Source organism: Thermobia domestica, chromosome 16 (assembly GCF_964235325.1).
Source record: "Thermobia domestica chromosome 16, izTheDome1.hap1.1, whole genome shotgun sequence".
In the NCBI taxonomy this organism is placed as follows: Eukaryota; Metazoa; Arthropoda; class Insecta; order Zygentoma; family Lepismatidae; genus Thermobia; species Thermobia domestica.
The window spans coordinates 168,473,219-168,500,903 of NC_137469.1; the positions used below are offsets into that span (position 1 = coordinate 168,473,219).

Consider the following 27,685-nt stretch of genomic DNA (forward strand, 5'->3'; position numbering starts at 1 on the left):
ATGTTCTCCATTCTCCAATCACTAATTAAATGTTAATGACATATTTCGTGGTAATCAAGTGTAGATATTAATACATTATATTACATAATGGTACATACTCTGACATGAAAAAGGAATCCTTGCTGTGCCTCGTATTTGGAAGGTTTCCATAATCCACCTCCGTCTTTCCTTTTGATACACGTGGTCACAGATGGGAAATATCTTCCAAGAAGTATTAATATTACGACTGTTCTGGCATCTGGAAAAGAATGAAATATCAAGAACATTTGTAGGTAATTAATTTACGCTTATATAGCGAGGTCCGGAAGTGGGCGTACCTCTTAATTGGTGTTTTCTGACGGTTTTTGGTTTTACCTACATTTGTTTGGTAACACTGCTTGGCATTGTCTGGCAACATTGCTATCCATTTGTTTTCTGCTTGGTAACAGTTATCAGATCAGTTCCTGGCCGCTGGATTGGAAGAGGTTGTGCATCCAGCTCTTTGCCAGGCCTCCAAGAAGTCCCGATCTGACGATATCAGACAATGCTCCCTGGGCTTTCATGAAGCAACACGTAAGAAACACTCGATATCACACAACGCAGGAATTACGAGCAGCTGTGGAACACGCCTTCATCCTCGTTGACTCCGGAGTATCTCCGCAAAACATCTGCCAGAACTTTGTGCAGAATTCAGTTGTGTTATGACATGGATGGTGATCATACCTTTGTTTACGACTCTTACGACTTTAAGGTAGCTGTGTACAGACATTCTACCATAACTAACACTATACTGTTGAAACTAAAGGGGGGTACGCCCACTTTTGGACCACTTTATACTAATTTATTTGAATGTAAGTGCTAACTTTCTGACTGCATTCATTCTCATACCTGCCGAGGTTTGCTCTGTGATACGCAATGAATACTGTATATTACTTTAAGTCAATAATCAAAGAAAAAAGGAAATTACGTTTTGTAAGCAATGGACAGCAATCTGAAAAAAAAAAACACACAAAAAGTATCATCTTTTGTAACTACACCCAGATTCGGCAAAGGGATAATGCGATGTTTCTTATATGCAAATATTGGGTCCAAATAATGGGGAAAACTAATCTTAATACGATACTTATCTATCGCCTATAAGTACGTGTATAAAAGCTGTACATGAAGTATATTATTTCAAGAACCAAAGGTTAAAGTCAACGTATGTATTTCTCTTTGGGAAGTTGCAACAGATACGGATAAAAAGAGAGAAATTGAACAGCTTAATGAATCAAAATAGACAATTAACAACAAGTTAAAGACTATACGCTGCGGAAAAGTTCTTTCGTCACAAATTCTAAACATTAGTTTCATTCATTGCTACAAAAGGGATTTCATATCTGCTTATTAACCCTACTGAATCTATCTTCTTCATATACTGTTATTCAAGTAATTACTGATTTCAGGGATGTAAACTGGTCACTGAACTCAGTATTTCAGACTCTTTGGGAGATTAAACGAAAAATGTTCAATTACTACACAGCAGTTGAAATATTTCTCGTGATCTGAGCTCAATAATGAAACAAAAGAATAACAGAGCTTTTTTAAGTGCTCGATATGTTGTCGATTTACAATTATCATTTATTTTTCTTCTAGATTTTGATTTATTCTGCTCGGACTTACGACTAAAAGGAGACAAGGGAAAATTGCCGGAGCACCTGTAATTGATCTTTTCTTTGCTTACGGGAGTAGGCTGAACAGTGTTGCGTTTTAATAATTATAGTGAACAATACTTAATGAAATAATAAACAATGTGTACACCATTTCTCCACAGTCAAAACTTACTTCCATGCACTTCGATAAATTTTATTATAATTAGCAATTTTTAAAAAAGGGGGCAGGAAGGACTCGTAAACCTTATTCGCCTTCTGTGCAGATGGTATGGTAAAAATCAATACTGGATAATGAAAGTGTAAGTGTAAAGGCTAATATGGAACAGAGAAACAAAAGAGAACTTCTTCAGAAGGGAATTGGGAGGGGAGGGGATGAGAGTACAATGCTGTGACACTTAAAATGCGTCTTGATTTGTATACTTCAACAAACTTTTCTTATTAGATTACGCAATTTCTAGTTTCTTACTCCGATTATTCAAAGTATTCAAATGTTCTCGGAGGGAGTGACCGCCCCTCCCTTTAATCCGCCCGTGGTGTCATTCGTTTGGCTTTTCGCTACTAATTCAAAATGCTTTCCGAAACAAGTTGTCTTCTTGTGACAGCAGGGGGTGGAAGAAACAAACAAACCGTGAAAGGAAGAAAGAAGTGGTTTTGGGCTCTTCCAGTCCAGACCATTCTAACCACTGAGAAGTGAGAATCACAACGTGATTTTTCTGGTAAGAGCGTCCTTTTTAAAGCAGCTAACAAGCAAACAGATGGTCAGCCCTCTTCCCTCTGCAGCATACTTTTTATTCTCTGTTGCCAAACTTACTGAAGAATATATTGCAATTAATCTAACGCATGTAACGTAAATTGGAGACCGTGGTTGGATTTATATGGGTCTTGTCTATTTGTATTAAAAATTTCAAGTCATTACCTACAATACTTTGTTAGAAATTACCATATTAAAATTTACATGTTTTCAAATGGGAAGTTAGAAACATAAGCGAAGAGGTAGAAGATCCCCTTAATAAGAAAAATAATTACCTTCCCTGATGTTCTCCTGCAGCAAAAGTTCTACTAATGTGGCTCCGTCATTTGTTGTTTGTTTGGTCGTGGTAAGTATATGCTGAATCTTCTTTAAGTCTGCATTCCACGTTGAAAAAAATGTTATATCTTTCCCAGGATATAACTGGCCAAAATCAATGTCGATCTGAAAAGTAAAAGAAATTGTTGTCACATATACCTAACGCTGTTTGATGATATAATGTTCTATGCTTTCTTCTCTTTATACAAAAGTTTGGTAGTATAGTTTTCTTTGAAGTTCATTAAATAATCTTTGTTTCAACAGAGCGTTTTTAATCAAGTTATGAACATCAATGGCATTCACCCCACTATAGTATCCATTTTCAGAAAATACTATGTCTGATTGAAAAAGAAATCCCAAAGTAGGCATGTAAAAAACAATTACTTAGAGTGGAACTGATAAAATACACGCAAATATAAAACAAACTTCCAAGCGCTTTCGCATTTATGGAGTCGTCATACAGGGACGCAAAGACGAAAGTGGAATAAGAAATAGAGAAAGACACAAGGACCGCACCTATACCAACAGTGATTTCTCCACAAGGTTCTCTACTTTCTCGTATGAGTACTTGACAGCAGTCACGTGATCACATGACCACCATAGCACCTAGCAGAAATATGGCAAAATGAAATGAAATCTTTGAGTTTTACGTCTCACGGTTACGCCGGTTAGGCTAAAGGAGACGGTGATGATGAGAGATGAATGAAATGGTGGAATGAAGAAAGTGGGAGAACCCGAGAAAACCCACGAGCACGGTGTTTCTACACCACAAAGTCCACACGGCGGGAGCAGGGTTTGAACCCGGGACCCCAAGCACCGGAGGTGAACGCTCTACCACTGAGCCACCGCGCCCCCCCCCCAGAAATATGGCGTAACTCGTCTTACTCTGTATCTTTCTTCTTCCACTTTCGTCTTTCTCTTCCTGCCTAACAAAGCCATAAAAGGTGAAAGCTCTTACAAGCTTTTTTTTCTTTCTTAAATCTTTGCGCGCATGTACTGCACGTGTATTTTATCTAATTTCTGGTAACTGTTTTATACATTGGTTGGTTTTTAATTACACAAAAACGCGTCTTTAACGTAAGCTTACATAATTCTGAACCTTCTGCCGCTGATGCTGGTATATTTGTAAATTAAAATAAACTATTAAATGTTTTCATAGGAACATTATCAACAAGAGTGAGGATGTGGGGCTGATCGGGGAGCGGGCTGGGTAGCGTAGAGGTTAACTTATTGGCATTGTACGTCGAAGACAAAAGATCTATTTTCGGCCCACTCGCACTTTTTCACTCTGATTTTTCATTATTTCTGAATCTATACAGGTTTTGGTGTACTGAAAATCCGGTTGATTTTCTCAGAATTACTAAACGTTCTACCTGCTACAAGATGCACCATCTCGTCCATCAGCTTACTCACAGGAAAAAATTAGAACCGAAAAACTCCGAAACATAGTGCAAGACAGGGTACAACTTCATACACCGAAAAACATTTATAAACTCTCTCGCCTCATGCTAGGTGCTTTTTTTGCAAAGAAAAACTGCCGTGTTCGCAATTTATATATAGCATCAACATAAGACCCTTATGTTCATGATTTTTTTTTTAACTCATTAAATTTTGTTACTCGTTTTTTTTTTTTTTTTTCATTTTCCTTTAAGTACAGTTCGTTCTGTGATACGGAATTACACTTCTATAAAATAATATAAAGGTATTTTCTTTCTTCGGTTACATTCATAAAATAATAATAGAAAGATGTAAACTTCTTAGCAATATCACTACACTTACAAGTGTGTATCCAAGAGGCTGTTTTAAAGCAGGAAATTCCTTGAAGTAGGAGCTGATATCCTTCTTTGACTGAATGTAATTTGCTCTCCGATTTAATGTCGTTTGTTTCCACAGATCACACACTTTCTCCCATGGCTCTATATTATTTCTCAACCACGTGAGAGCTTCCTCGGCAAATTCATCAGTGGACTCTGAAAATAAAGGACACCATCTACATAATTCAGTGTGTAAGAAACGTACATACTCAGTATACGTAAATACATATGTATTAATTTCTAGGACAGAAGTACAAGAAATAATATTTCAATAAACATGTGAAACAGACAGTATTATACTTCTGAACACAATTGTCCTATGAGGTGTTCGGAACATGTATTTACAAAACGTCCCGTTAATATATGAAAGCAGTGATAGAGTTTTACACACAGATGAACAGCAGATATACTGATTGCACAAATTCACGGAAATTTGTTGATTTATAATGAAGGTAGTGCCCTTGAACTGTGAATCTGTTGATTGACCATAATACGTGAATATGTGTAACCATGTAAAAAATCGGCACGCATCTCTTTTAGGAAGTTTTGTACCCTTGTCTGAATATAAGATAGCATAAAACACTATGCATCGTGATTTACTGATAAAATTATAATACAGAATTTATGAACATGAAAGCAAATAAATGAAAAAGAACTATGAACGTACCATCTAAATCGACTTCGGTAGAAGTTGTAGCTGCACACCGGTTTCTCAAAGGCAAAACACCACTTTGCCGCAAATACCTTCTTGTGTTGCAATATCTGTCCCAAAGTTTCCCTCTTGCCAAAACCTTCTTCCCTTGAGCAACTTTATAGGGGACGTAGTAAGTATGCTATTTGAAAAACAAATCACTGTTATAATATACAGTCCTGATATCCTATTGCACAACACAAAATTACAATTAAACTATATTATTTCCACAGAGAAACAAAATACATGGAAACCTGTTTAAAACGAAACTTATATAAACCGGAAATTTGCCGAAGATGAATAGTTTTTAGTCCCGGCAACTCTGTCTGATTTGCCATATGGTAAAGATTTTTCTCTTAACTGATTGCCAGCTCGAAACGTAGGGGCACTGTAGTCTGTCTGTCTCTGCGTTGGCGTTACTACTGAACTTCTGTTTTCAATAGTTAAGATCTTTCGGCCGTGAACAAGAATGGAGATAATGTTTCTGTTATTTAAGTTACCTGTTTCCTGTTTTTGTTGATACACACATAAGCACTTTTCTACTGTCAAAACTTTCTTTATAAATTAAAGACTTACTGCTTGCTACTCCGTCATTACACATGCATTTTCAAGAATTCGGTCATTTTTGAAAAAAAAAATGGTAGAAATTTAGACCAGTTGTTGAAAATTTCCATTGTTTCTGCTGCAGAAAATGTGGTTTCGGTGTGGCGTGTTTGTGTGCCCAGTGTTGTGTACAAATACGGCAAAAACAAATGTTATTGTTACTTTGGAGGACACAATACGATTATTGAAGAGAGAAAAAGAGACAATGTTTGTAAAATATAAAGTTCATTTCAAATGTTGCAAACGCAAATTTCCAACACTGAAACCCAGAAAATGAAAACAATCCTTAAAAGGCGGTGAAAATGTAAAGAGGAATGTGAGAGGAAATACATAATAAAATAATACATACTTGTAGTTTCTACTTTAAGCGTCTGTCTTATTCAAATAAGTTCACTTTGTAAATTGAGTTTATGTTGTAAATACATTTTTGTGTTAATTAATCTTTCACCTCAACCATTTTAACCTAGGTATAGTACTACGAGATTATTTTTACCAGCAGTTATTGTTACAGAACTTAACTTTTCGAATTTGCACACAACGGAAAATTATTTTGTTCCTTGACGTTCCGTCTTATACAAGTTTCACTGTATATATATGCTGTAAATTAGACATATTGGAATTTCTTTTTTTTTTTTTTTCTGGATTCCTTTAGTACTTCAATAAAATGAGCATTGAAAAATGTATTCTGATAAGTTATGGAAAACGTTCACTTGTAAGTTAAATTGTAAATTTCTCCTTGTTCTGAAGACAATGATAAAATAAATATTAATACAATTAAGTCTAATTTTCAATGGGTGTTCAGAAACTATACCGGCGAAATCGGAAGATGATAGTTAATATAATTCTAAGCAAAAAAGCTTCTACACATATCCGATTCTCAGCGGCCTGACACCTACAGGTTGGTAACAATTCTGTACATTTTTCCAAAACAAAAATGTATTACTCATCCTGTATTTTTTCTAAAGGTCATCTATGATGCATTTGAATGGTGACAGAATGGCCTTTCCAAGGGTATATGGCACGTGACGATAGTTGCGTTGGAAGGAGCCTCATGAAGCTAATTTTCAGAACAAAATATCTTTCTTCCAAGAGCTTCAAGAAACACGGTTGCCAACACTGTCGCCAAATAGGAACGACAAAAAATTACGCATCAACTTCAATTTTTATGCTGAATAATGTCGCAAATTTATATATATATATATATATATATATATATATATATATATATATATAGGATGGTGCATTTAAAATTTGCCACCCCTATATCTTCGAAACGACTGCGAATATGAGAAAACGCTAAAACACGTCCATCATTATTTTAAGGGGCTTGAATTTTCAGCTATAAAAGATCCCCCTAAACACCCCATATAGCGGTATCTAGAGTCAACTTGAAAATTTTAAATAGCAAAGGGGGTCGAGTGATATATCGTTGGAAAGGTCTCGACAAGAGAAATATTTTACCTAGAGTTTCAAGTCCCTATGTTGACTCCATCTAAAATGGCTCGGGTTCACATTCTTTCCAACGATATATCACTCGACCCTCTTTGCTATTTAAAAATTTGAAGCTGACCCCATGTACCCCCATATGGGGGTACCTGGAGTGGACCGTTTATAGCTCAAGATTCAAGCTCCTTAAAATAGTGATGGACATGTTTTTGTGTTTTCTCATATTTACAGTCGTTTCGAAGATACACTGGGTGCCAACGGACTTTATGGACACAAAATGGGAACCCCCGCCATTTAGGATAGGGTCAACATTGGGACTTGAAACTTTTGGCAAAATATTTCTCTTGTCTAGACCTTTCCAACGATGTATCACTCGACCCCCTTTGCCATTTAAAATTTTCAAGTTGACCCACGTACCTCAATAGGGGGGTACCTGGGGTGGACTTTTTATAGCTCAAAATTCAAGCCCCTTAAAATAATGATAGACGTGTTTTTGCCTTTTCTCATATTCGCAGTCGTTTCAAAGATATAGAGGGTGGCAAATTTTAAATGCACCACCCTGTATATATATATATATATATATATATATATATATATATATATATATATATATATATATATATATATATATATATATACTACAGTATCAGAAAGAAAAATAAAATTGTCCTTATACAATCGAACTACTTTTATTAAAATGAAGAAAGTTTTTTTCTTCCTCCACAACTTCCCTTCCAACTCCACTATCGTCATATATACATCAGTGGAAAGGTACTTCCATTGCCGTTCAAATACGCCATGCGTCATCTCTTTAAAGTACATACAGGATGAGTAATAAAATTTTGTCCTGAACAAATTTGTATAAAATATTTACCAACCTGTAACTATCAGACCGTTGAAAATTGAACATATTCTTATGGGATCATTTTTGCTTAGAAGTACATCAGCTATTATCTCCAAAAGTTGTCAGTATGGTTTCCGAACAATCTTCAAAGAATCATAAAATACTCCAAGACTTTTAAATTTTTTCCAGTGAACGCAAAGAAAAACGAAAAATTAGCAATATACAAGAATTCCCTCACCTAACTGAATTTAACACAAACCTTGTTTTCAGACGGAAACAATCGTACAATCGCCTCACTTATTGAAATGAATGACTGTCTACTGATCCTGTAAGACAGAAAATGAAATTTCACAAACCAATTCCTATAGAAGCTTGAATAAATATTAAGAGACGACGCTCCATTGGGGAGGAAAAAAAAAACACTTGTTTATAAATTTTAAACTGACACACAATCATAGTATTCGTCTTGCGAATAAAATCAGAAAAACACACTGCTGAACAAGACTGTACTTTTAATATAAAAATATATTTACACGTGACGTTTCGATCTTCTAGCCAAGATCCTCATCAGAGTGTACGTCTGATGAGGATCTTGGCTAGAAGATCGAAACGTCACGTGTAAATATGTTTTTATATTAAAAGTACAGTCTTGTTCAGCAGTGTGTTTTTCTGTTTCTTATAAATTTTGTAACACTGGCACTAAAGAAAGAAGTGAATGTTTAGTTTCATTAAGTCAGGCAAATAAATGAACTATAATATTTAATACAACTCAACGTGTTCCAAGTTACTGCAAACAGTTATTAATCAATCCAAAGGGTGCTATGCAGTCATCAGAACACTTTCAAATTCCAACTGATCCATATTGTTGTGTACCACAATGAGCAACTAACGAATTAATGTGTTTGAACTTTTGCTTTGATAATTTCAATGCATTTTGAGACCAAATTAATCCTAAAAACACAACTACAAACATACTTGTAATATAGATCATAAGTGAAAAATACTGTCACGGTGATAAACGCAATCAATACCGTCGAATATGTGCCATGTGAAAACGAGATTCTACTCGGAATTCTTAGTGAAGACGATAAATGTATAGGACAGCAATTACTTAATATTTAAGACTATTGCATTTACATTATCTTTAACATACGATACCACAAAATTTAACGAAACGATCTGTACCTTTTATCTGCGCCAATATATCGAACGATGACATCTGTTAATAAACTGCGAGCTCTGCTATTAAGATGTCCCAAATTCTTGTGCGTAGATAATACTTCTTTTCCTTGCAGTGAACTATTCAGAATCTTCTGCAAGTCCTAGAACAAGGTACTTGTGATCATAGAATTTGAAATAAAACAAAACTTAAACAACAAAAGCAAAACTATAAAATAATTTGATATCACTTATGTTAAGATCACATAAACGTGAATACGTATAACCAGACGTATTTTATTTCAAAAATTTACAAAAAGAAACTCTTGTTTTCTACGAAAAACAAAAACGAGCATGAGCATGTATGTGTAAAAGTACACATATGTCCCAAATTTCGTCGAAATGGGTGCAGTATTTTTTTTTTATTTTTTATTTATTTTTTTTTTTTTTGATATCTGGTGATTACCTGAAAAAGAATTTCATTTTCAACGCATCACAACTTTGACAATTTTTCACATGGAAATTTTATTTTGATGTCACTTGCAATCTTTTCTACCAGAAAACAAATGTTTTAAATTTCATTCATATCTGTTTCGTAGTTGTCGTAAACGAACAACGCCGAAATGCCATTTTTTGTATTCTAGAAGCGTAAGCACTAGTCGATCTACTTTTTAAAGCCTTGCTTGCAAAGCGACCGTCCTGCCTGATAACGTAGAGTTGGTTTTTAGTTTAGCGTCCCTTTCAGCAGCGAGGCTATATGAGACGTGGACCTACTGATTAACGTGGAATCCGAACCACATGAGCTCCCGCTGGAAATCGAACCCGGGTCCCCCACGCCATGCCTGATAACGTACACGTAGAAGAGTTTAATAACAGTCCAAGAGCCGATTTGAATGAATGTGGTATCAAATGAGTACATTAAATAAGGTTATAAAGAATATGAGTTATGTTTACATTGAGTTCGTCCTACCAAACACATGCTCACTCTTGCGGTCATAAAAGATGTGTGACTAACTGATTATTACGATCTGGAAAATTAAACTTTAAATCTAGTAACGGTTACACAAGCTATACCAACATACTTATATATACGTAAATCTTCTATGGAAATACGAAGAATAGGTAGTCTCTTTGAGGATAAACGGACACTTACAATCAGTTTTATTTGTCCATTTCATCTGTGAAGAACAATTCAAGTGAAAATATATCTTTGGATGTGAATTTTCATCAATTTCATGGGCTCTTTACGTGAAATACAAGGTAATTTTACACCAGGAACAATGTGTTGTGAAAACTTACGAATTCCTCTTTTGCTGCACTTTCCTTCACTTGGGGGTCTTCCATCAACGGGCTATTTTTGCAGATATCTACATCTGTGGATGTATCTCTTGATCCTGCCGAACCACATACTACATCAACTGGAATACACAATAAATAAATAAATAAAATAATGCTGTAAGAATTCTATATTAACCTATCCTTATTCTCTCTGTCAAATAAATTAATTGAAGTACCTTCATTACACGTAAAAGCAATCATCCTAAGCAAACAGAAATGCATGCTGGCGTTAGGACTTCACACTTTGACATATTTTCTTTTACAAATCAAAACCAGGAGTGGACCGTATATACCCATGTAACGGCTGCGCTTAAGTAATACTTGCACCCACGCTTTAAAAGTGAATTGAAATAAAAGTGGCCTGCTCGGACTGCCATTCTGATGGAGGTTTTCCTTAGTCGTACCACGATAATGGAAGCAAGAACTGAAATATTTCCAGGTCACTACACCTCTGTCCCAGTCAGAGGGCCATAAATAAAATTCAAGGGAACTCACATAATGTCTACATCCGAAAAACGATAATTTTCTCTACTGGAATATATAATTAAAAGTTTAAAATCATAAAATATGAATACGCAACTTACCACTGTCCTAATTGCTAATATATATTATAGTAGTGTAATATTTCAAGAGCTTTTCGACTGGCATGTTCACGCGAATCTTCGGTATATTAATAACATGTTATAAAATGCGAGAGATGTTCAACTCAAGGTAAGAAATAAGAAGTAAGGAAGAAATTAACAATATTTATATATTCATTTGAAGACACAATTGAACTCACTTGTGAATGCTCATCGCATCACTGTGTCTTACACCATTTTTTTAACAATTTGAAGAAAAGTATCTCAGCAACCTGATGCTCTGATCATGGAATCTGTTTAAAGAAAGAAAAATAGTATATATTGTTTCTTTTCTTCCTTTTTTCTTAAAAAAAATTCAGTTAAAAGTCACTTGCATTTTATAATAAGTTTCTCATATGCGGGAGGACGGTAGGAAAGTTCTCGAAATAAGGGCTATTTCAATTTATACGAGCGACTGGGACACTTACCCTTTAATTATCTTACCTATTTATTAACAACATTCCAAATACAGCCGAAAGGCATTTCACATTGAAACAAATAACAACAAAGGAAGGAAAGGAGCTTCGAAGTCGGCGAGGCGGGTCATATATTCAAGGTACCATCCAGACATATGCCTAATGAAACTAAGAAAAACCCTGGAAAACAATTGTTACGATGGCCTGCCTCAGGATTCCAACCAGGGACCTCTGCATACGCTAACCACTCACACACGCTCGCTCGGTTAACTACGAACTGCAATAGCACACAAAATGCTTATCTTTAACTATTACCATTTTTCCATGCTCATTTTTCATTTTCATGCAATAAAACAGATAAATATTAATCCGAAAATAAATGTTTAAACATGTTTTCTAGCGGTGTTAGTTGGATGTGTCTAATTAAAAATACTTTTCTACGTAAGTCATTGAGATTGAATTACAATCTACTCACAAGGTTCCTCGTAACAATACAATGTGCTTCCATTTGCATTGCTTATCCTATCTCCACCACCAACACTAGGGAAAAAGGAAATAGTTGTCACCTGGAATAAAAGTTTATTATTAGCTTCATTAAATACAATGATTAAAAAACATAAATGCATATAATTACATAGCGCAACTGCGTACGCGCGTAATTTCCCTTAAAGTGTTAACAACTGTTGATTGCCGTTACTTTTATTTTTTATCTTATGACAACGCACAGATTCAACAACTTCAAGATGCCTTTTCTTGAACGTGTGCTGATCATAACCAGTTTCATGTCAATTTTATTAATGCATTTTAGTTCAGTTTGTGGCATTTCATGTTAAGTGAACCAATGGTTCCCACTCCACCATCTATAATTTGTTTAAACTTTTGCTCCAATGTTACCTGACACAAAAATGAACATTAGTCTTTTGTAGTCCGGCTATCTCAAAATAACCCTTGTAACAGCAACAATAAGTACTTTTTTTTTAAGTGCTTGTCATTGTTCACTGAAAGGTCTAACAAACTTCAAAACTTGCTACCTGAGAGAGAGAGTTAGTCATCAATTCCCATGGATGCGCAGAATTTGTACATAAAATTCACAAAGTTTGCTTAAAACAAAGTGTGTGTGTGTGTGCAAGTGTAATGAGTGACAACGGTGTGTGAAGTCAATTTAGTAGACTGATACTTGAAATAAATAAAAATGGTAGATGTACTATAGAATAAAGAAAACCTCAAATCTGAAGCAGAGATTATTTTAGGGGCATGCGTTCTTATAAAAAGGAAAAGTACAAGATGTGAAAAATGAATGCTCTTCGTATCTCAAAATGGTTATGTTGCCAAACTTGCACCAAATTGGAACCATAACCAATGGAAAGAATACGTTTTCATATAATTAGAAACACATTTTTACGTAGATAACTTTCTTGGTTTCTGGATGGTGGAAAAATAGCTATTAGGTCATTTCACACTGAATTCACTACCGACAGAATTTGCATACCATGTCGATGCAAGTAGTAATATTTGTAACAAAGTCGTAGGAAAGAAGAGAAGAGATGGGGATAAAGAATGGATGGAGAGAATGATGAAAAGGGGATAGAGGAATACAATACATTTTAGTAACATCATGCTAAACTTACATTGAAGCCCTCCTCGCCTGTTAGTGAATAGAGTGCGTGAATAATTCACGCAGTCCCGGGTTCAATTATCAGTGGAAGAGCAACGAACACATTACAGTGTTTCTGATTTCACTTTAAAATGTAGTTTCACGTCTAATATAGCGTCAATGCTAAAATGGGACATTTAACTACAATTAACTAAGTAACTTACACTAAGGCCAAATCTATGTCTTTCAACTTAGTAAAAAGGAACATTTGACTATTTTGATTGCTGTTACATTAAGTACCCAAAATCACGATCTGCAATACAACATCGAGCATGAAAATTGATATGATCACCGCACCTTGAAAAAACTGGCTGTATTAACTTGTTCAATCTTTGCGTTATTGTAAAAATGAAAGTAAACTAACTAGAAACTTGATAGGTATTCCATATTTTCCAATATTATCTAACCAAATAAAAATTATTCTCAGAAGGTATTTCATCGACGCTTCCGATATTCTTTCAGAAAACATAATATATTTCTCAGAGGATTGACCCTCTGAAACAATCTGGTATCTATCAAGTCGAATGCAGTTAAGGACAGAGATATACCTTGGTGAAACAGAGATATATTTATTAAGACTAGAAGAACCTGTTAGAGAATCAAATCAAACCGTCATTTCGGGACTTTCGCTACATTTAGGGCTCTCAATATGATATTCGTACTCGTAAGTTCTTGTATCTCTTTCATTTACCAAACTTACAATTAAGTTTACATTTACATTTTTCGGCTATCTTTAAATACATGTAAAACTGCTGCACTGTGCGCTATAATTTAAGTATTAAATTGCAAACATTATTACATGGATAATTATTATATTTTTAAACATTGTCTCTTTTACGGATTTTTTTCCTGGAATCATCTGAAATGGATTACAATTTAACGTTTCGTTCAGAACATTAATTTACTGCCGTTGAAGAAAGTATGTGCATCCGATTTCTTGGTTTAAGTTCAGCGTCTCGTTCAGTAGCGAGGCTATATGAGACGTGTACCTACAGCTTAATGTCGGATCGGAACATGAGCTTCCGCCGGGAATCAAACCCGGGTCTATCGCGCCAAAGGCGCGTCACTAACCACACAAGCACTGAAGACCTCGTATGTGCACTCGAGTTTGAAAAAACTAGGAGGGTAACAAAGAAAAGATTTAAATCATTAGTTTCCTTGTTTTGTTCTGAGTTAGTAATAGTATGACTGGGTTTGGAAAAAGCTTGCTAATATTTTTTACGAGTGAATTAAACGTACAAAATTGTTTTCATTTTTTTCTTTCTTTTGCGAAGCATCAACTTTTACACTTACACATTGACACGGACTAATCCTTACAAAATGCAAGTACCATAAGTAACTGAACGCAAAAGACAAATTTTAAAACATTAAAGTGTAATAATTAAAATTACATCTTTCTGACAGTTTCGGTATATTTCTGACACCATCTTCAGAGAGGGAATAGAATGGGAAAATAGTGGTAGGCTTTTCTCATTCTATTCCTCTATTTGAGGATGGTGTCAGAAGTACATTGAAACTGTTACCAAGATATTTTAATTTGGGTTAATTTGAGTTTAACGTCCCGTTCAGCAGCGAGGCTATATGAGAAGTGGACCTACTGATTAACGAGGAATCCGAACCTCATGAGCTCCCGCCGGGAATCGAACCCCGGTCTCCCACGCCAAAGGCGCGTATATTTTAATTTGGGCACTGTAAGGTGTTTATATTTACAAGTAAAACAGTTTGCTGAAAAAAATAGTGAGTATTATACCCAACACTTTCTCTACCGATTAAAATCGTAATACGGTTGAAAATACACCTATGAATACGGTATTACAGGTACAATGATAACAAAGTACGATTATATTTGAGAAAAATAATAAGATATCAGTTATTTCTACCTCGCTATCACTAAAGGTACTGCCTTCTGAGCTGTGTGACAGGAAAGACACAGGGGATGAAGAAGTAGGAGATTTCATCTTCTGTTCCTTGTACAATTTATATTTTGATATAAATTTCATTCGTGGTCCAACTTTAGGAATTAATTCCTTTATTGCATCCACAGTTAAATTTTCGAATGCCTCATCATCGATTTCTTCCTCTGAAATAATAACAAATGTTTGTTCAATGAAATACACAGATTGCACAAAGCTCCTATTTAACGAACAATATAAAGATTATGTCGGAATCTAAGGTACACGATGCTGGGTGAACATAAATTTTGAGCTCCTTTCGGGAATCGAATCCGTCACTCCTCACACCACAAGCGCTAGGCAAAACAAACTGGATGTGAAGAAGCTCTAAGGAAATAAAGAAATATGAATAAAACTTCCCTGAAATAAGAAAAAATTGAATCCTGCAACTCTTCATTCTTTCAATTTAATTTTATAAAACGACATGATAAAATTAGGCAGATTATACAAATATGTTCAACTTTTTGTCACGTCTTAGCTATTTTCTTCAATGTCATTCAAACCGGTTAGCATCTTAAAATATAGGTCCTGAGCGACATCTTTCCCATATTCCTATCTTTCAGTTGTGGGTCAGCTTCTTTAAGCCAAATGGCTCTTTAAAAAAAAAAACTATTCGGAAATACAGCTTAGTGATTGCATGTACAAAAAGTATTTATCCTACTTGGAAGTTGGGATACAAATAACTGAAGGTCTGTCCTGAAGAGGCAAAGTAGAACTAAGGAGGTACTGTTCTGTGCCTTTTCTCTTGATATTATTTCTTCATTTGTTTGGTCTTTCGGAAAAATCTTACTTTTGATGACTTCAATATGTGAATGGAATGAAGGATCTGTCAATGCTAATGAGGAAAGCATAATTACTATTGCAAAAATATCTTTAATTGAGTAAACAGGAATGAAGTATAAACATCTAGCTTCATGTACCGCAGTTATGCCCTGTATGTTGATGGAGAAGAATCAACAAAGAAACAGCTGCTAAATTAAGAAAACCAAAGACAGGTCTTTTGTAATGGAACACCAAATCTTGGGAGTTACAGTTATTGTGATCTCAGAAATAAGCTGAGAAGAGGTAGAACATGCTTTAAAGAAAATGAAGACAGGGAAAGCAACTACAAGCTAAAACATGGGTGCTTAGGACCAGAAGTTGTCCTACCGCATACTATGGGATCTAATGAAAACAGTTTACAGACAAGAGAAAAATGCCAAGTCAGTGGAGAGAGAGAGAGAGAGAGAGAGAGAGAGAGAGAGAGAGAGAGAGTAGTACTGTATCTATATACAAAGAGAAGGAAGATGTACAAAATTGTGAAAATTACCGAGGAATCAAGCTGATGCCACATACAATAAACCAGGGTTTGCCCAAGTGGGCCCAGCCCGAAAAAACCCGGTGGGTTTTTTCGGGTTGGACCCACCTGAAAAAACCCACCTGGGTTTTTGAGCTTTTTGTTAATATATTATTGATACAACCAAGGTGATCACATTTTATCAGATTTTGGACTTTCCATGGGCGAATTGAATGCTTTCCCGTTAAGGTATACAACATTCAACATAAGACCTTTATAAAGTTCTGAATGCACTGAATGAATAAAAAAAAGCCTTATCTTAGCTTGAGATAGTTAAGTAACAAATTAATGTATGGATTATGCGTATAGCCTGTTTGAAGGGAAAAAAATGCAATTTTATATTTTAGAAAATACTTTCCGTGAATAGTGTGCTAGTGAAACGTTGTCCCTCATACGTTTGACGCGTTTAAAGCCATAGATGCCGGTACTACCAGTAAACATCTAGTGCATTAGTAAAACTATTAGTATTATTTATGCCTTACCTTTGATGGTAACACAAGTATTCTTCAATAAAATTTAGTTTTCCAACAACAACAGTTTAGTACAGTTATTTGTAGGTACTTTTCAAATAAGCATTCTGTAGAATCAACACCAACAAAAGCGTAAAAATTCGTCAAATTTAAGAAACTCGATGCTCAGAGTTCCGAACTACGTACCGCTTACTATTTCAAGTGCTGAATTCGAACTTTCGTACTAGTGGAAGTTTCGATGTATAGTAAAGGGAGCTGCATTTTCGACGGAGGAGGAAAAAAAACACGTCCCGAAAGAAGTTCTCGGGAAATTCCCCCAATTGAACGCGCAAAGCATCGGAACTGAATACTTCAACAATAAAACTATTTATTTTATGCTGGAAGATATTTAATTTCATTTAAGACAATCTGAACACATCCTAACTATATATAAAACTACATGAGCTGACATAAATTATTGAGCACGTCCTGTAGGGCTACAATGATTAAACTTGTCATGATGGTAGCTTTCCGGGACTAACCGACAGAAAAATTGCCAAAAGTGAATATTTTTAATTTTTAGGGGGGTCTAAAGCGGGTATGAAAAATTTCCCCATGTTATTTAAATGGGCCTTTTTTAGACATATAATCTCATGTTTTAGGTACACCCTACTTAGAATTGGAATAAAAACTTGAAATTCGGTATGCTTATACGTTTTCTTAGCAGTACCTAAGTAAATCAGTAATCATGTAAAAATCCAACTTTAGAGTGGTTTTATAGGGAACTGAAAAATCTTTTCCATGTTATTTATATGGAACACCTTTTACATCCTCAAATTATTGAGCATTTCCTGTAGGGCTACAATGGTTAAATTTGACATCATTGTAGCTGTTCGGGACAAACCCACAGGAAAATTGCCAAAAGTGAATATTTTTTAATTTTGAGGGGGTCTAAAGATTGTATGACGAATTTCCCCATGTTATTTAAATGGGCCTTTTTTTTAAACTTATAATCTCATGTTTTAGTACTTAGAATTGGAATAAAATCTTAAAATTCGGTATGCTTGTACATTTTCGTAAGCGTTACCTAAGTGAAACATCAGAAATAAAAATTTCCAACCGTAGAGTGGTTTTATGGGGAACTGGAAAATCTTTCCCATGTTATTTATATGGGACGTCTTCTATACCCCAAAATGTTTAGGCCCTTCTGGCATGATTAGAATGATGAAATTTGGCATGATTATAGCATTCCAGGACTAACGGACAGGAAAATAGCCAAAAGTGAATATTTTTAATATTTTTAAGGGTCTAAAAGATGATGAAGAAATTCCCTTGTTATTTAAATGGGCGTTTTCTTGGGATACAAAATTTTATCTTTAAAATAGTTGAAATAGGAAAAGTGTGGGTTCAAGAGATGCGAGGCTGTAGGCCGAGCAAAGACAGTGTGTGGGAGGCGATGCCCCCGGGTGGGCAGATTCAGGAAATATGAAAAGCAAGTTCACGACGAAAAGGGCGATAGATAAGAAATGCGAGGCCGTAGGCCGAGCAAACTCGGGGGTCTGGGGGTAGAGCCCCCAGCTAGCCAAAAGCTAGTTTATTTTATAAAATATGAATTATATCTTTCTTAATGGTCTTAAATTAATTTTCTGGAAAGATCCCTCTTACAACAAGTGCTCGGGAAATTCACGTAATTGAACTCACAAGCTATCGAAAGTGAACTTCAACAATAAAAACCATTTATTTTACGCTGTTAAATTAATATATTTGGTGTTCACATTTGGCAAACGTCACTGAGGCTTCTGGGAAGATTCAATCTGCATTTGTTCGTTCGTCTGCTTGTACCACACATACTACAGAGAATCACTTCCTGTCTTTTAAGTGTAAATTTTCAGAGTACAAGCACGAGACACACTAAATTTCCTGTATAGATTTTGGCGGCATGCCAACGTAAAATTTCAAAATGGTGACAATTTTTTTTTTTCAAAATAGCGGGTATGCACGCTACAAAGCGCAATTTTCGATCTTTTAAGTCGAAATTTTTAGAGTAGAAGCACGAGATGCTCTAAATTAGCTGTATATATTTTGGCGATGATCCAACGTAAAATTTCAAAATGGCGGCCATTTTTTTAAAGCAGTAGTGAATAGAAAATTGTTGCAAGTTGTGACAATGATAATCTTGAAATATAAATCATATTTTAACACTTTTACCCCAAAGACATCGAAATATTTTGATAAAACCCAAAAAAACCCAATAAAACCCGAAAATACCCGGAAAAAACCCATATGGGCCCAGGTGGGTTGGGCTTTTTCAGAAAAACCCGGGTTTTTTCAAACCCTGCAATAAACACTTGGACGATGAAGATTTAGAAAGAAAAACAACAGTTGAATCCATGCTACAGATGAGTACAACTGATACAATCAGTGGCGTCATTAGCTCTTAAATATTAGGGGGGGAGACACATGATATATCTCACATGTGCAAGTTATTTTCTAATTACATATTATGATTTTGTTTAATTTTATCGAAATAAATTAATGATATACCGTAACTCATGCAGTGCAAATAATAATAAAAAAAATAAATAAATAAAATACTGGCCAGCTGGTAACTTTATACACGACACAGAAAATTACGGGGGGGCATGTCCCCATCACGCTAACGACGCCCGTAGATGCAATCTTATTAAAGCAAACAATGGAAAAGCGTCAGGGAAAGCAATAAGGATGCAGTATTTACTGAATGGGCAAAGACGTAAGCCAGAGTACCAAGTCAGGAAGTTTGGAGGTATATGAAAGGAAAATGGAACTCCAGTAAAGTACAGGAAGATTGTTCAAGATCCGTATACAAGAGCTAGTGTCCCGGTAAGAAGCAGTGTAGAAATAATACATCTTACTGCGTTTAGAGTTGGACTGCACTATGGTTCGGAAGTGAAATCTCTATCTGGTAGCCCAAAACGCAACAGCCCAATACGAGCATAACCTAACCGTAACTACCCTACGCCAGAGGTCACAAAACTATCTGGATATGTAAGTCCCTCAATAATGAATAGGCACGAAACGAATATAATTAAAACGTAACTAACTCAAGGAAGCAGTCACAAAACTAGCTGTGTGTATTTTTGATTATTATCTATCAGAGTTGGTTGGTGTAAACCAAGATGGTTTAAATTTTTTTAAAATCCAATTGGTTTAAGCCAAAAATATAAAATAAATGGTTCACAGCCAGAGTGAACACAAATTATTAGTATCTTTATTCACTTCTAAGCAATTTAAATTAGGACGCTGTACTTCGGATGCAGTGAACTACTTGAATTAAAGTAACCTTCTGTAATCTGTATAATGTTTTGAAATTGTCCATTTATATCAATTATGAAATGAAATATTTAGTTTAACGTGCCACTTTTATACACCGAAGCTAAGAGAGACGGTGATGATGAGTAATGACTGAAATGGTGGAATGGAGAAAGTAGGAGGAAATGGGAGAACCCCGAAAAACCTACGCACACGGTGTTGTCCGACAGACGGCCCACTGGCGCGAGCTGGGATCGAACGAGGGACCCCACGCACCAGAGGTGAACGCTCTACCACTGAGCCACCGTGTCCCCTTATTTCAATTATAAGTCTGTAAAGTGATTTCACTTATGCAGTTGTCCTAAGGTGACGGAAAATATGCACAAGTATGCAAATCGGTTAAACATATTTCTATCACGTGTCCTAAGGTATAGTCTATAAACTCATCGCCTTCCTAATCAAGGGATCCCGAGTTCAAGTCCAGGTGAAGAACAATTTCTCTTGGATGTAAACCGAGTAGTGATTCAGGTCCAACCTTAAACTGTATTTCCCGTCCTTCATAAACTCACTGTTGAATAAGTATATATGGACCAGACATTTTCATTAATATGTAATCTCAACAAATAAAGTTTAAAGTGGAATAACGATGACCCCTACTATTTTTTTTTTAAAAAAAAGGAATAAAGTAATTTCAGGGTACTGGTGCTATTGAGCTCGATTTCAACTCCTTTAGAAAAAACAAAAATGAAATCTCTAAGTTTTACGTCCCACGGTTATGCCGGTTAGGCTAAAGGAGACGGTGATGATGAGAGATGAGTGAAATGGTGGAATGAAGAGTAGGAGGAAACGGGAGAACCCCGAGAAAACCCACGAGCACGGTGTTTGTCCACCACAAAGTCCACACGGCGCGAGCTGGGATCGAACCAGGGACCCCAAGCACCGGAGGTGAACGCTTTAGAAAAAAACGGTAACCCGGTCAAACTCGAAGGCAAATGTCAACTAGCTCTGTTTTCCTCGCAATCGATGACTTCCAATTCCAACATGTGCAGCAGCTGTGCGTGTTACTGAAGACTAGCCTTCGGCTAGCTGGAGGTCTCGCACCTTATAAACCCACAAGTATGCCAAAAGTCTAAGCATTTTGAGATGTAGAAGATATGATATTAAATAACTGTGAGTTTTCAGTTTTCTAAAATAAATAATATATAAATAAATAAAAATAAAAAAATTTAAAAAATCCCTCTATAACTAGATATTATGTTTGGTCAATAACTTGCATATCGCTATCAAAAGTTTGCAAGCATACCGAATTTCAAACTTTTGTTCCAATTTCAATTACCTAAAACATGAGATTTTATGTCCAAAACAAACATACATTTAAATAGCACCGGAAATCTTTCTTTTTATTTTAGAATTACCCTAAAAACTAAAAATATTTACTTTTGATATTTTTTGTGAGTTACTTCCAGAATGCTACAAACATGCCAAACTGCATCACTCTAACCTTCGGGCTACATCATTTAACTTAATAATTTTGGGCTGTAGAAGGTATCTCCATATAAATAACAAAGGAAGATTTTTCACTTTCCCAAACAACCTCACTGAACTAGGAAATGTATAGTTTTGGTGATTTACTTAGTAAATTTTATGAAAACCCTACATGAATACCGAATGTAAAGTTTTTACTCAAATACAATTTCCTAAGACTTTTTTTTTTAAAGTACACCGAAATAAGATGGGATTTTTACTCATTCTTCCTTTTCACCTACTAAAAAGAAAAAAAAATTCTGTATATTTTTCTCTGAAGGCTATATGTATGCCAAGTTTCAACTTTCCACGTCAACTGCCAGTTCCATTATTTTGTCAGTTAATGGCACGATGAAAAGTTTGAAACTTCCGGCTTTTATCCTAACTTAACGTACGCTCTAATGCAACGTGTGAACCAGATAATTGCTAAGGAGAAGTTCTAGAACACAGGTTCCCCATATAAATTAGCAAGGTTGGTTCCTTTCTGTACCAAAATTTAAATTTTATTTCACAGAATATTGCTAGCGAGCGTCAGCAAGTGAAAGCGGGTTAGAAGACCGCAGGATACGTTGTTTTCTGTTTTTATTACAGCTAAATGGGAAGTGGGACATGTGTTCTAGAACCTTGTAATTTCTATGACGTTTATATTTTCTTCTCGCTTATTACAAAGCTAAGGCATTACTGCCGCATCGCCGGACCAGTATTAGAATCGAAAAAAAGTACCAAAATGTACTGTATACGGATATATTTCGTTGGACTACATTAACTTACATTAGATTACCTCACATTAGGATAAGGGCATAAAAAACTACAGTGCAAAAACACAAACCAACTTGTGCTAGGTGGCCACTAAGTGCACGAATGCTATCTAACCGAGCCAAGGTAGGGCGGAGCTAGCGGACCAGCGCGGTAGTGTGCCCGAAGGGAGTCAGCGACGATGTGTACACGCGTAAGCGAGGGTACTGAAAACATCGGGTTTCCGCAATCATATACATTTCAATAGCACTTGCCATACTCCTCTTCGCGCCACTACATCATAACAACTATATCTCTCCGCGAAATGGTCCATCCGCCTCCACATACAGTGTCGCTTACAACATCAAAAATAACCAATTTCTTCATTTTTACTATTCCCCTTACATGACTTTCACTCATTCTTGCTCATAAACAAACAAACAAACAAACAAACAAACAAAAAATTAACTGACCCGGCAAATTTTCTAAAACTGTTCCGGTGATACACCAGTTAACCCCAAAGCTAAATAAGCTCCATTTCGTGGGAACAATCACATACAAAATTATTATGAATACTTGACTAATTTCAGTAAACTGTGAGATCAACTAAGCTTATATATTAGTTTCATTAGATCATGGTCCCTTGTACGAAGGTACTGAATGTTTAAACTTAGGTCAAGCTTCAGTACTGCTGAATGGGCTGACTGGTAAATAATTTGTGAACTACTGGTACATCATTTGAGGAATTAGTTGACCTCTGACCGAGTCTGATCGGGTTAGATCACTTCTTGAGGTCAAAACCGAGCACTCAATCCAATCAGCGCCCCACCTTTACTTAGTTTTAAATAGGGACTTTGTTTACTCCACTTTAATTTAACCTAAATATATTAAAAAAAATGAACTGGTTCAAACAAAATATCGGATTTAAAAAGAAAATGGTTTCTGCAAAACCTGTTATTTATGTGCTTTGAAGTTTGACATCACCATCATGAATTAAATTAAAAGTGCAAAGGTGGTGTCACTTAGTGTAACACAAAGAGAAAGGCCTTCTGTAATAATTTGAAAGCGACAGAAGCACACTTAAAAAGCATTAAATCGTAACCTATCGTGTTTTCTTTTTGCTACACATACCTAAACTAGCCTATATAACCATACTTTCGCTCGCTGTCGCTTGTTCAGCATTAATTAGTAAAAATTAAGGGTGAATTATTATTAAAATTCTTGATCCCATCTGTACTGTTTGTAGAAAGTAATAAGGGCACAAAGTATAACAATTAAGGGGTTAAATTCCAAAGTTGGACGTCCGTTTTCAGCAAAATTTTGAAACTTGCACGGAAGATACGTATAATTTGATCGTTTGTGTGCTTGATAATATATAAAGATAATACAACAACACTCTCTCTATTTGTTATATATAATTGGTTATAAACATGGGACTACTAAGCGAGCGAAGAGAACTACCTCGCGCAAGGTAACCGAATAGTTGCATTGTGGGAAAGTAACGAGCATTCATAATATCAATATTGCGGGTAATATACCGAATCGCTGTACGGGATGTGAACTGACAGTGTTGAATTTCGTGAAGCTCCCGTCGAAGGGTACTTCTATTATAGATCCTAACGTAACCTAACCTAACCTACACTTTCTCCCAACTCGCGAAATTGAAAAATTATACATTTTAATAGCTTTTACGCAATTTTGGTAGAAAAGTATCGGACGTCCAACTTCGGAATAAATGCCCAATTAAGTAAAACTCAACGTAGAAATATCAACATAGGACCACTATGATCCTCAAGCATCGAATCGTTCTGCAAAAGCTTAAGCCTCTTCCAAATAGTACGAACTCTCATATTAATAATAACCTTTCTCTCAACTTTTCACACAAACATCTTACAAGAAGTTAAATCATTATTATACCTTATATAATTTCATCTGTACATTTTCGGGCTTAAGTTTAGATTTGCCCCTCCAGTTTCCAACCTACGAAAATGCAGTTAAAACATTAAAAATTGTTAGGTTAGGTTAGATTAGGTTACCTGGTAAGACTTTAATTAGACTAGAACAGTGACTGAAACAGGTTCTAATATCGTAATTCCGAGTAAAAACGGGCTAGAAACTTTAAACTTACCCTCAATTGCGTGAACACATCGTGTCTCTATTTTGAAGTATTTTGATTTGGTGATAATAAAAATAATATTTTGGAAGCGTCATAAATGCTTAATAATACACTATTTCGTACAAGGGACTTTCGTTGCTTGTGCGCAATACAATTCAAATAAACATTTACAAATACATATCTTCAATTTACATATTGAAACTTACTGACTATCCACTTACCTTGAAATTTCATTATTAGGGTTTCTAAACCCCACTCTTTTAAGATATTTTCGTAATTCATATTAACTATAGAATCCATTATGGCGGCTACATGACAACTCGTAAAAGGCGGGATTTCGCATAGTTGCCATAACAAGAGTTTTATATTGTAATAGCCATTCTAACCATAATGCTATCGCTATTTTAGCAATACTAAATAATCTGGTTATATAAACAATATGCATGATATTATTAACCATACTAATATTAGCAATATTTTTTTCTTACCACAGCCATACTAAAAAAATAGGTGTTGTATAAATAACAAATCAGTATTTATACATCAACTATACTATAGTCAATATTAATTTACCAATTAGCAATACTCATCAACAATGCTTTTATTGTCAATTCAGCTATACCATTTTTTAGAGTGTAATCTGTTTTGGTCTATATCTTAAGAACCATTTAACATATTTTCACGAAATAAAGCTCAAACTCGAGTACCAGCACTTCTCTCATAGAGGTCGTAAACCCGGGTCCCTATGGCTGAAAAAAGGTACCTTATCCTGTACCATGTTTGTTACTACTTTATTCTTTTTTTCAAAATAACGCATATTTCACTGCATTTCCCTACACTGACACACCACTAGGTTGCTTGCATATGATACCCGAGGATCACATATGCGTATTTTTACGTAACACAAAGAGAAACTACCTAATTCTATCAAACTTATATATTTTTCTGAAATCGAAGTGTTATTTTGTCTTCTGCAGTGCTATATTTTGATGCACCCTGTATATATATTTTCGATGTCAGAGCAAAATATGTTGTTTTCATATTCTACACATCAAGATAGGTAGGAAAAGCACAAATTAGCAGAAAAAGCATAAAATAATGAAGTTAGAAACATATATTCTACATGAACGACTTTAACCCTTACCTTTTCAATGAGATCACATGACGCACACCTTCTGTCAAAAATTGATTCCAATTACCACGGAGCTATTCAATTTTGTTTTAATTTTCTTATTTCACGTAAAAATGTTGGCTGGCAACCGCCTAACAATATATTATATGTCATTATGTGCATATTGAATTGTTACTAATTGTCGTGTATTATAATCTGTTTTGGTCTATATCTTAAGAACCATTTAACATATTTTCACGAAATAAAGCTCAAACTCGAGTACCAGCACCTCTCTCATAGCGGTCGTAAACCCGGGTCCCTATGGCTGAAAAAAGGTACCTTATCCTGTACCATGTTTGTTACTACTTTATTCTTTTTTTCAAAATAACGCATATTTCACTGCATTTCCCTACACTGACACACCACTAGGTTGCTTGCATATGATACCCGAGGATCACATATGCGTATTTTTACGTAACACAAAGAGAAACTACCTAATTCTATCAAACTTATATATTTTTCTGAAATCGAAGTGTTATTTTGTCTTCTGCAGCGCTATATTTTGATGCACCCTGTATATATATTTTCGATGTCAGAGCAAAATATGTTGTTTTCATATTCTACACATCAAGATAGGTAGGAAAAGCACAAATTAGCAGAAAAAGCATAAAATAATGAAGTTAGAAACATATATTCTACATGAACGACTTTAACCCTTACCTTTTCAATGAGATCACATGACGCACACCTTCTGTCAAAAATTGATTCCAATTACCACGGAGCTATTCAATTTTGTTTTAATTTTCTTATTTCACGTAAAAATGTTGGCTGGCAACCGCCTAACAATATATTATATGTCATTATGTGCATATTGAATTGTTACTAATTGTCGTGTATTATAATCTGTTTTGGTCTATATCTTAAGAACCATTTAACATATTTTCACGAAATAAAGCTCAAACTCGAGTACCAGCACCTCTCTCATAGCGGTCGCAAACCCGGGTCCCTATGGCTGAAAAAAAGTACGTTATCCTGTACCATGTTTGTTACTACTTTATTCTTTTTTTCAAAATAACGCATATTTCACTGCATTTCCCTACACTGACACACCACTAGGTTGCTTGCATATGACACCCGAGGATCACATATGCGTATTTTTACGTAACACAAAGAGAAACTACCTAATTCTATCAAACTTATATATTTTTCTGAAATCGAAGTGTTATCTAGTCTTCTGCAACGGGTTATTTTGATGCACCCTATATATATATTTTCAATGTTAGAACAAAAAAAATGTTTTCATATTCTACACATCAGGATAGGTACGAAAGGCACAAATTAGCAGAAAAAGCATAAAATAATGAAGTTAGAAACAGATATTCTATATGAACGACTATAACCCTTACCTTTTCAATGAGATCACATGACGCACACCTTCTGTCAAAAATTGATTCCAATTACCACGGAGCTATTCAATTTTGTTTTAATTTTCTTATTTCACGTAAAAATGTTGGCTGGCAACCGCCTAACAATATATTATATGTCATTATGTGCATATTGAATTGTTACTAATTGTCGTGTATTATAATCTGTTTTGGTCTATATCTTAAGAACCATTTAACATATTTTCACGAAATAAAGCTCAAACTCGAGTACCAGCACTTCTCTCATAGCGGTCGCAAACCCGGGTCCCTATGGCTGAAAAAAAGTACGTTATCCTGTACCATGTTTGTTACTACTTTATTCTTTTTTTCAAAATAACGCATATTTCACTGCATTTCCCTACACTGACACACCACTAGGTTGCTTGCATATGACACCCGAGGATCACATATGCGTATTTTTACGTAACACAAAGAGAAACTACCTAATTCTATCAAACATATATTT

At 35.3% G+C, this 27,685-nt stretch overlaps 1 protein-coding gene across 1 annotated transcript in view; it reads right to left on the reverse strand.

The window, feature by feature from the left end:
* LOC145673501 (uncharacterized) overlaps nucleotides 1-25,153 on the reverse strand; it is a 34,710-nt gene extending 9,557 nt beyond the window's left edge. Inside the window, exons 1-10 of the mRNA XM_081743271.1 lie at nucleotides 24,906-25,153; nucleotides 15,162-15,361; nucleotides 12,103-12,193; nucleotides 10,553-10,671; nucleotides 9,281-9,417; nucleotides 8,355-8,421; nucleotides 5,179-5,344; nucleotides 4,477-4,667; nucleotides 2,658-2,823; nucleotides 99-238 (exon numbers count right to left, since the gene is read on the reverse strand). Of these exons, the coding sequence (XP_081599397.1) occupies nucleotides 99-238; nucleotides 2,658-2,823; nucleotides 4,477-4,667; nucleotides 5,179-5,344; nucleotides 8,355-8,421; nucleotides 9,281-9,417; nucleotides 10,553-10,671; nucleotides 12,103-12,193; nucleotides 15,162-15,361; nucleotides 24,906-24,984 (1,356 nt within the window). The 5' untranslated portion in view covers nucleotides 24,985-25,153. The remainder of the gene's footprint in view (nucleotides 1-98; nucleotides 239-2,657; nucleotides 2,824-4,476; nucleotides 4,668-5,178; nucleotides 5,345-8,354; nucleotides 8,422-9,280; nucleotides 9,418-10,552; nucleotides 10,672-12,102; nucleotides 12,194-15,161; nucleotides 15,362-24,905) is intronic.
* Nucleotides 25,154-27,685: the final 2,532 nt, after the last annotated feature.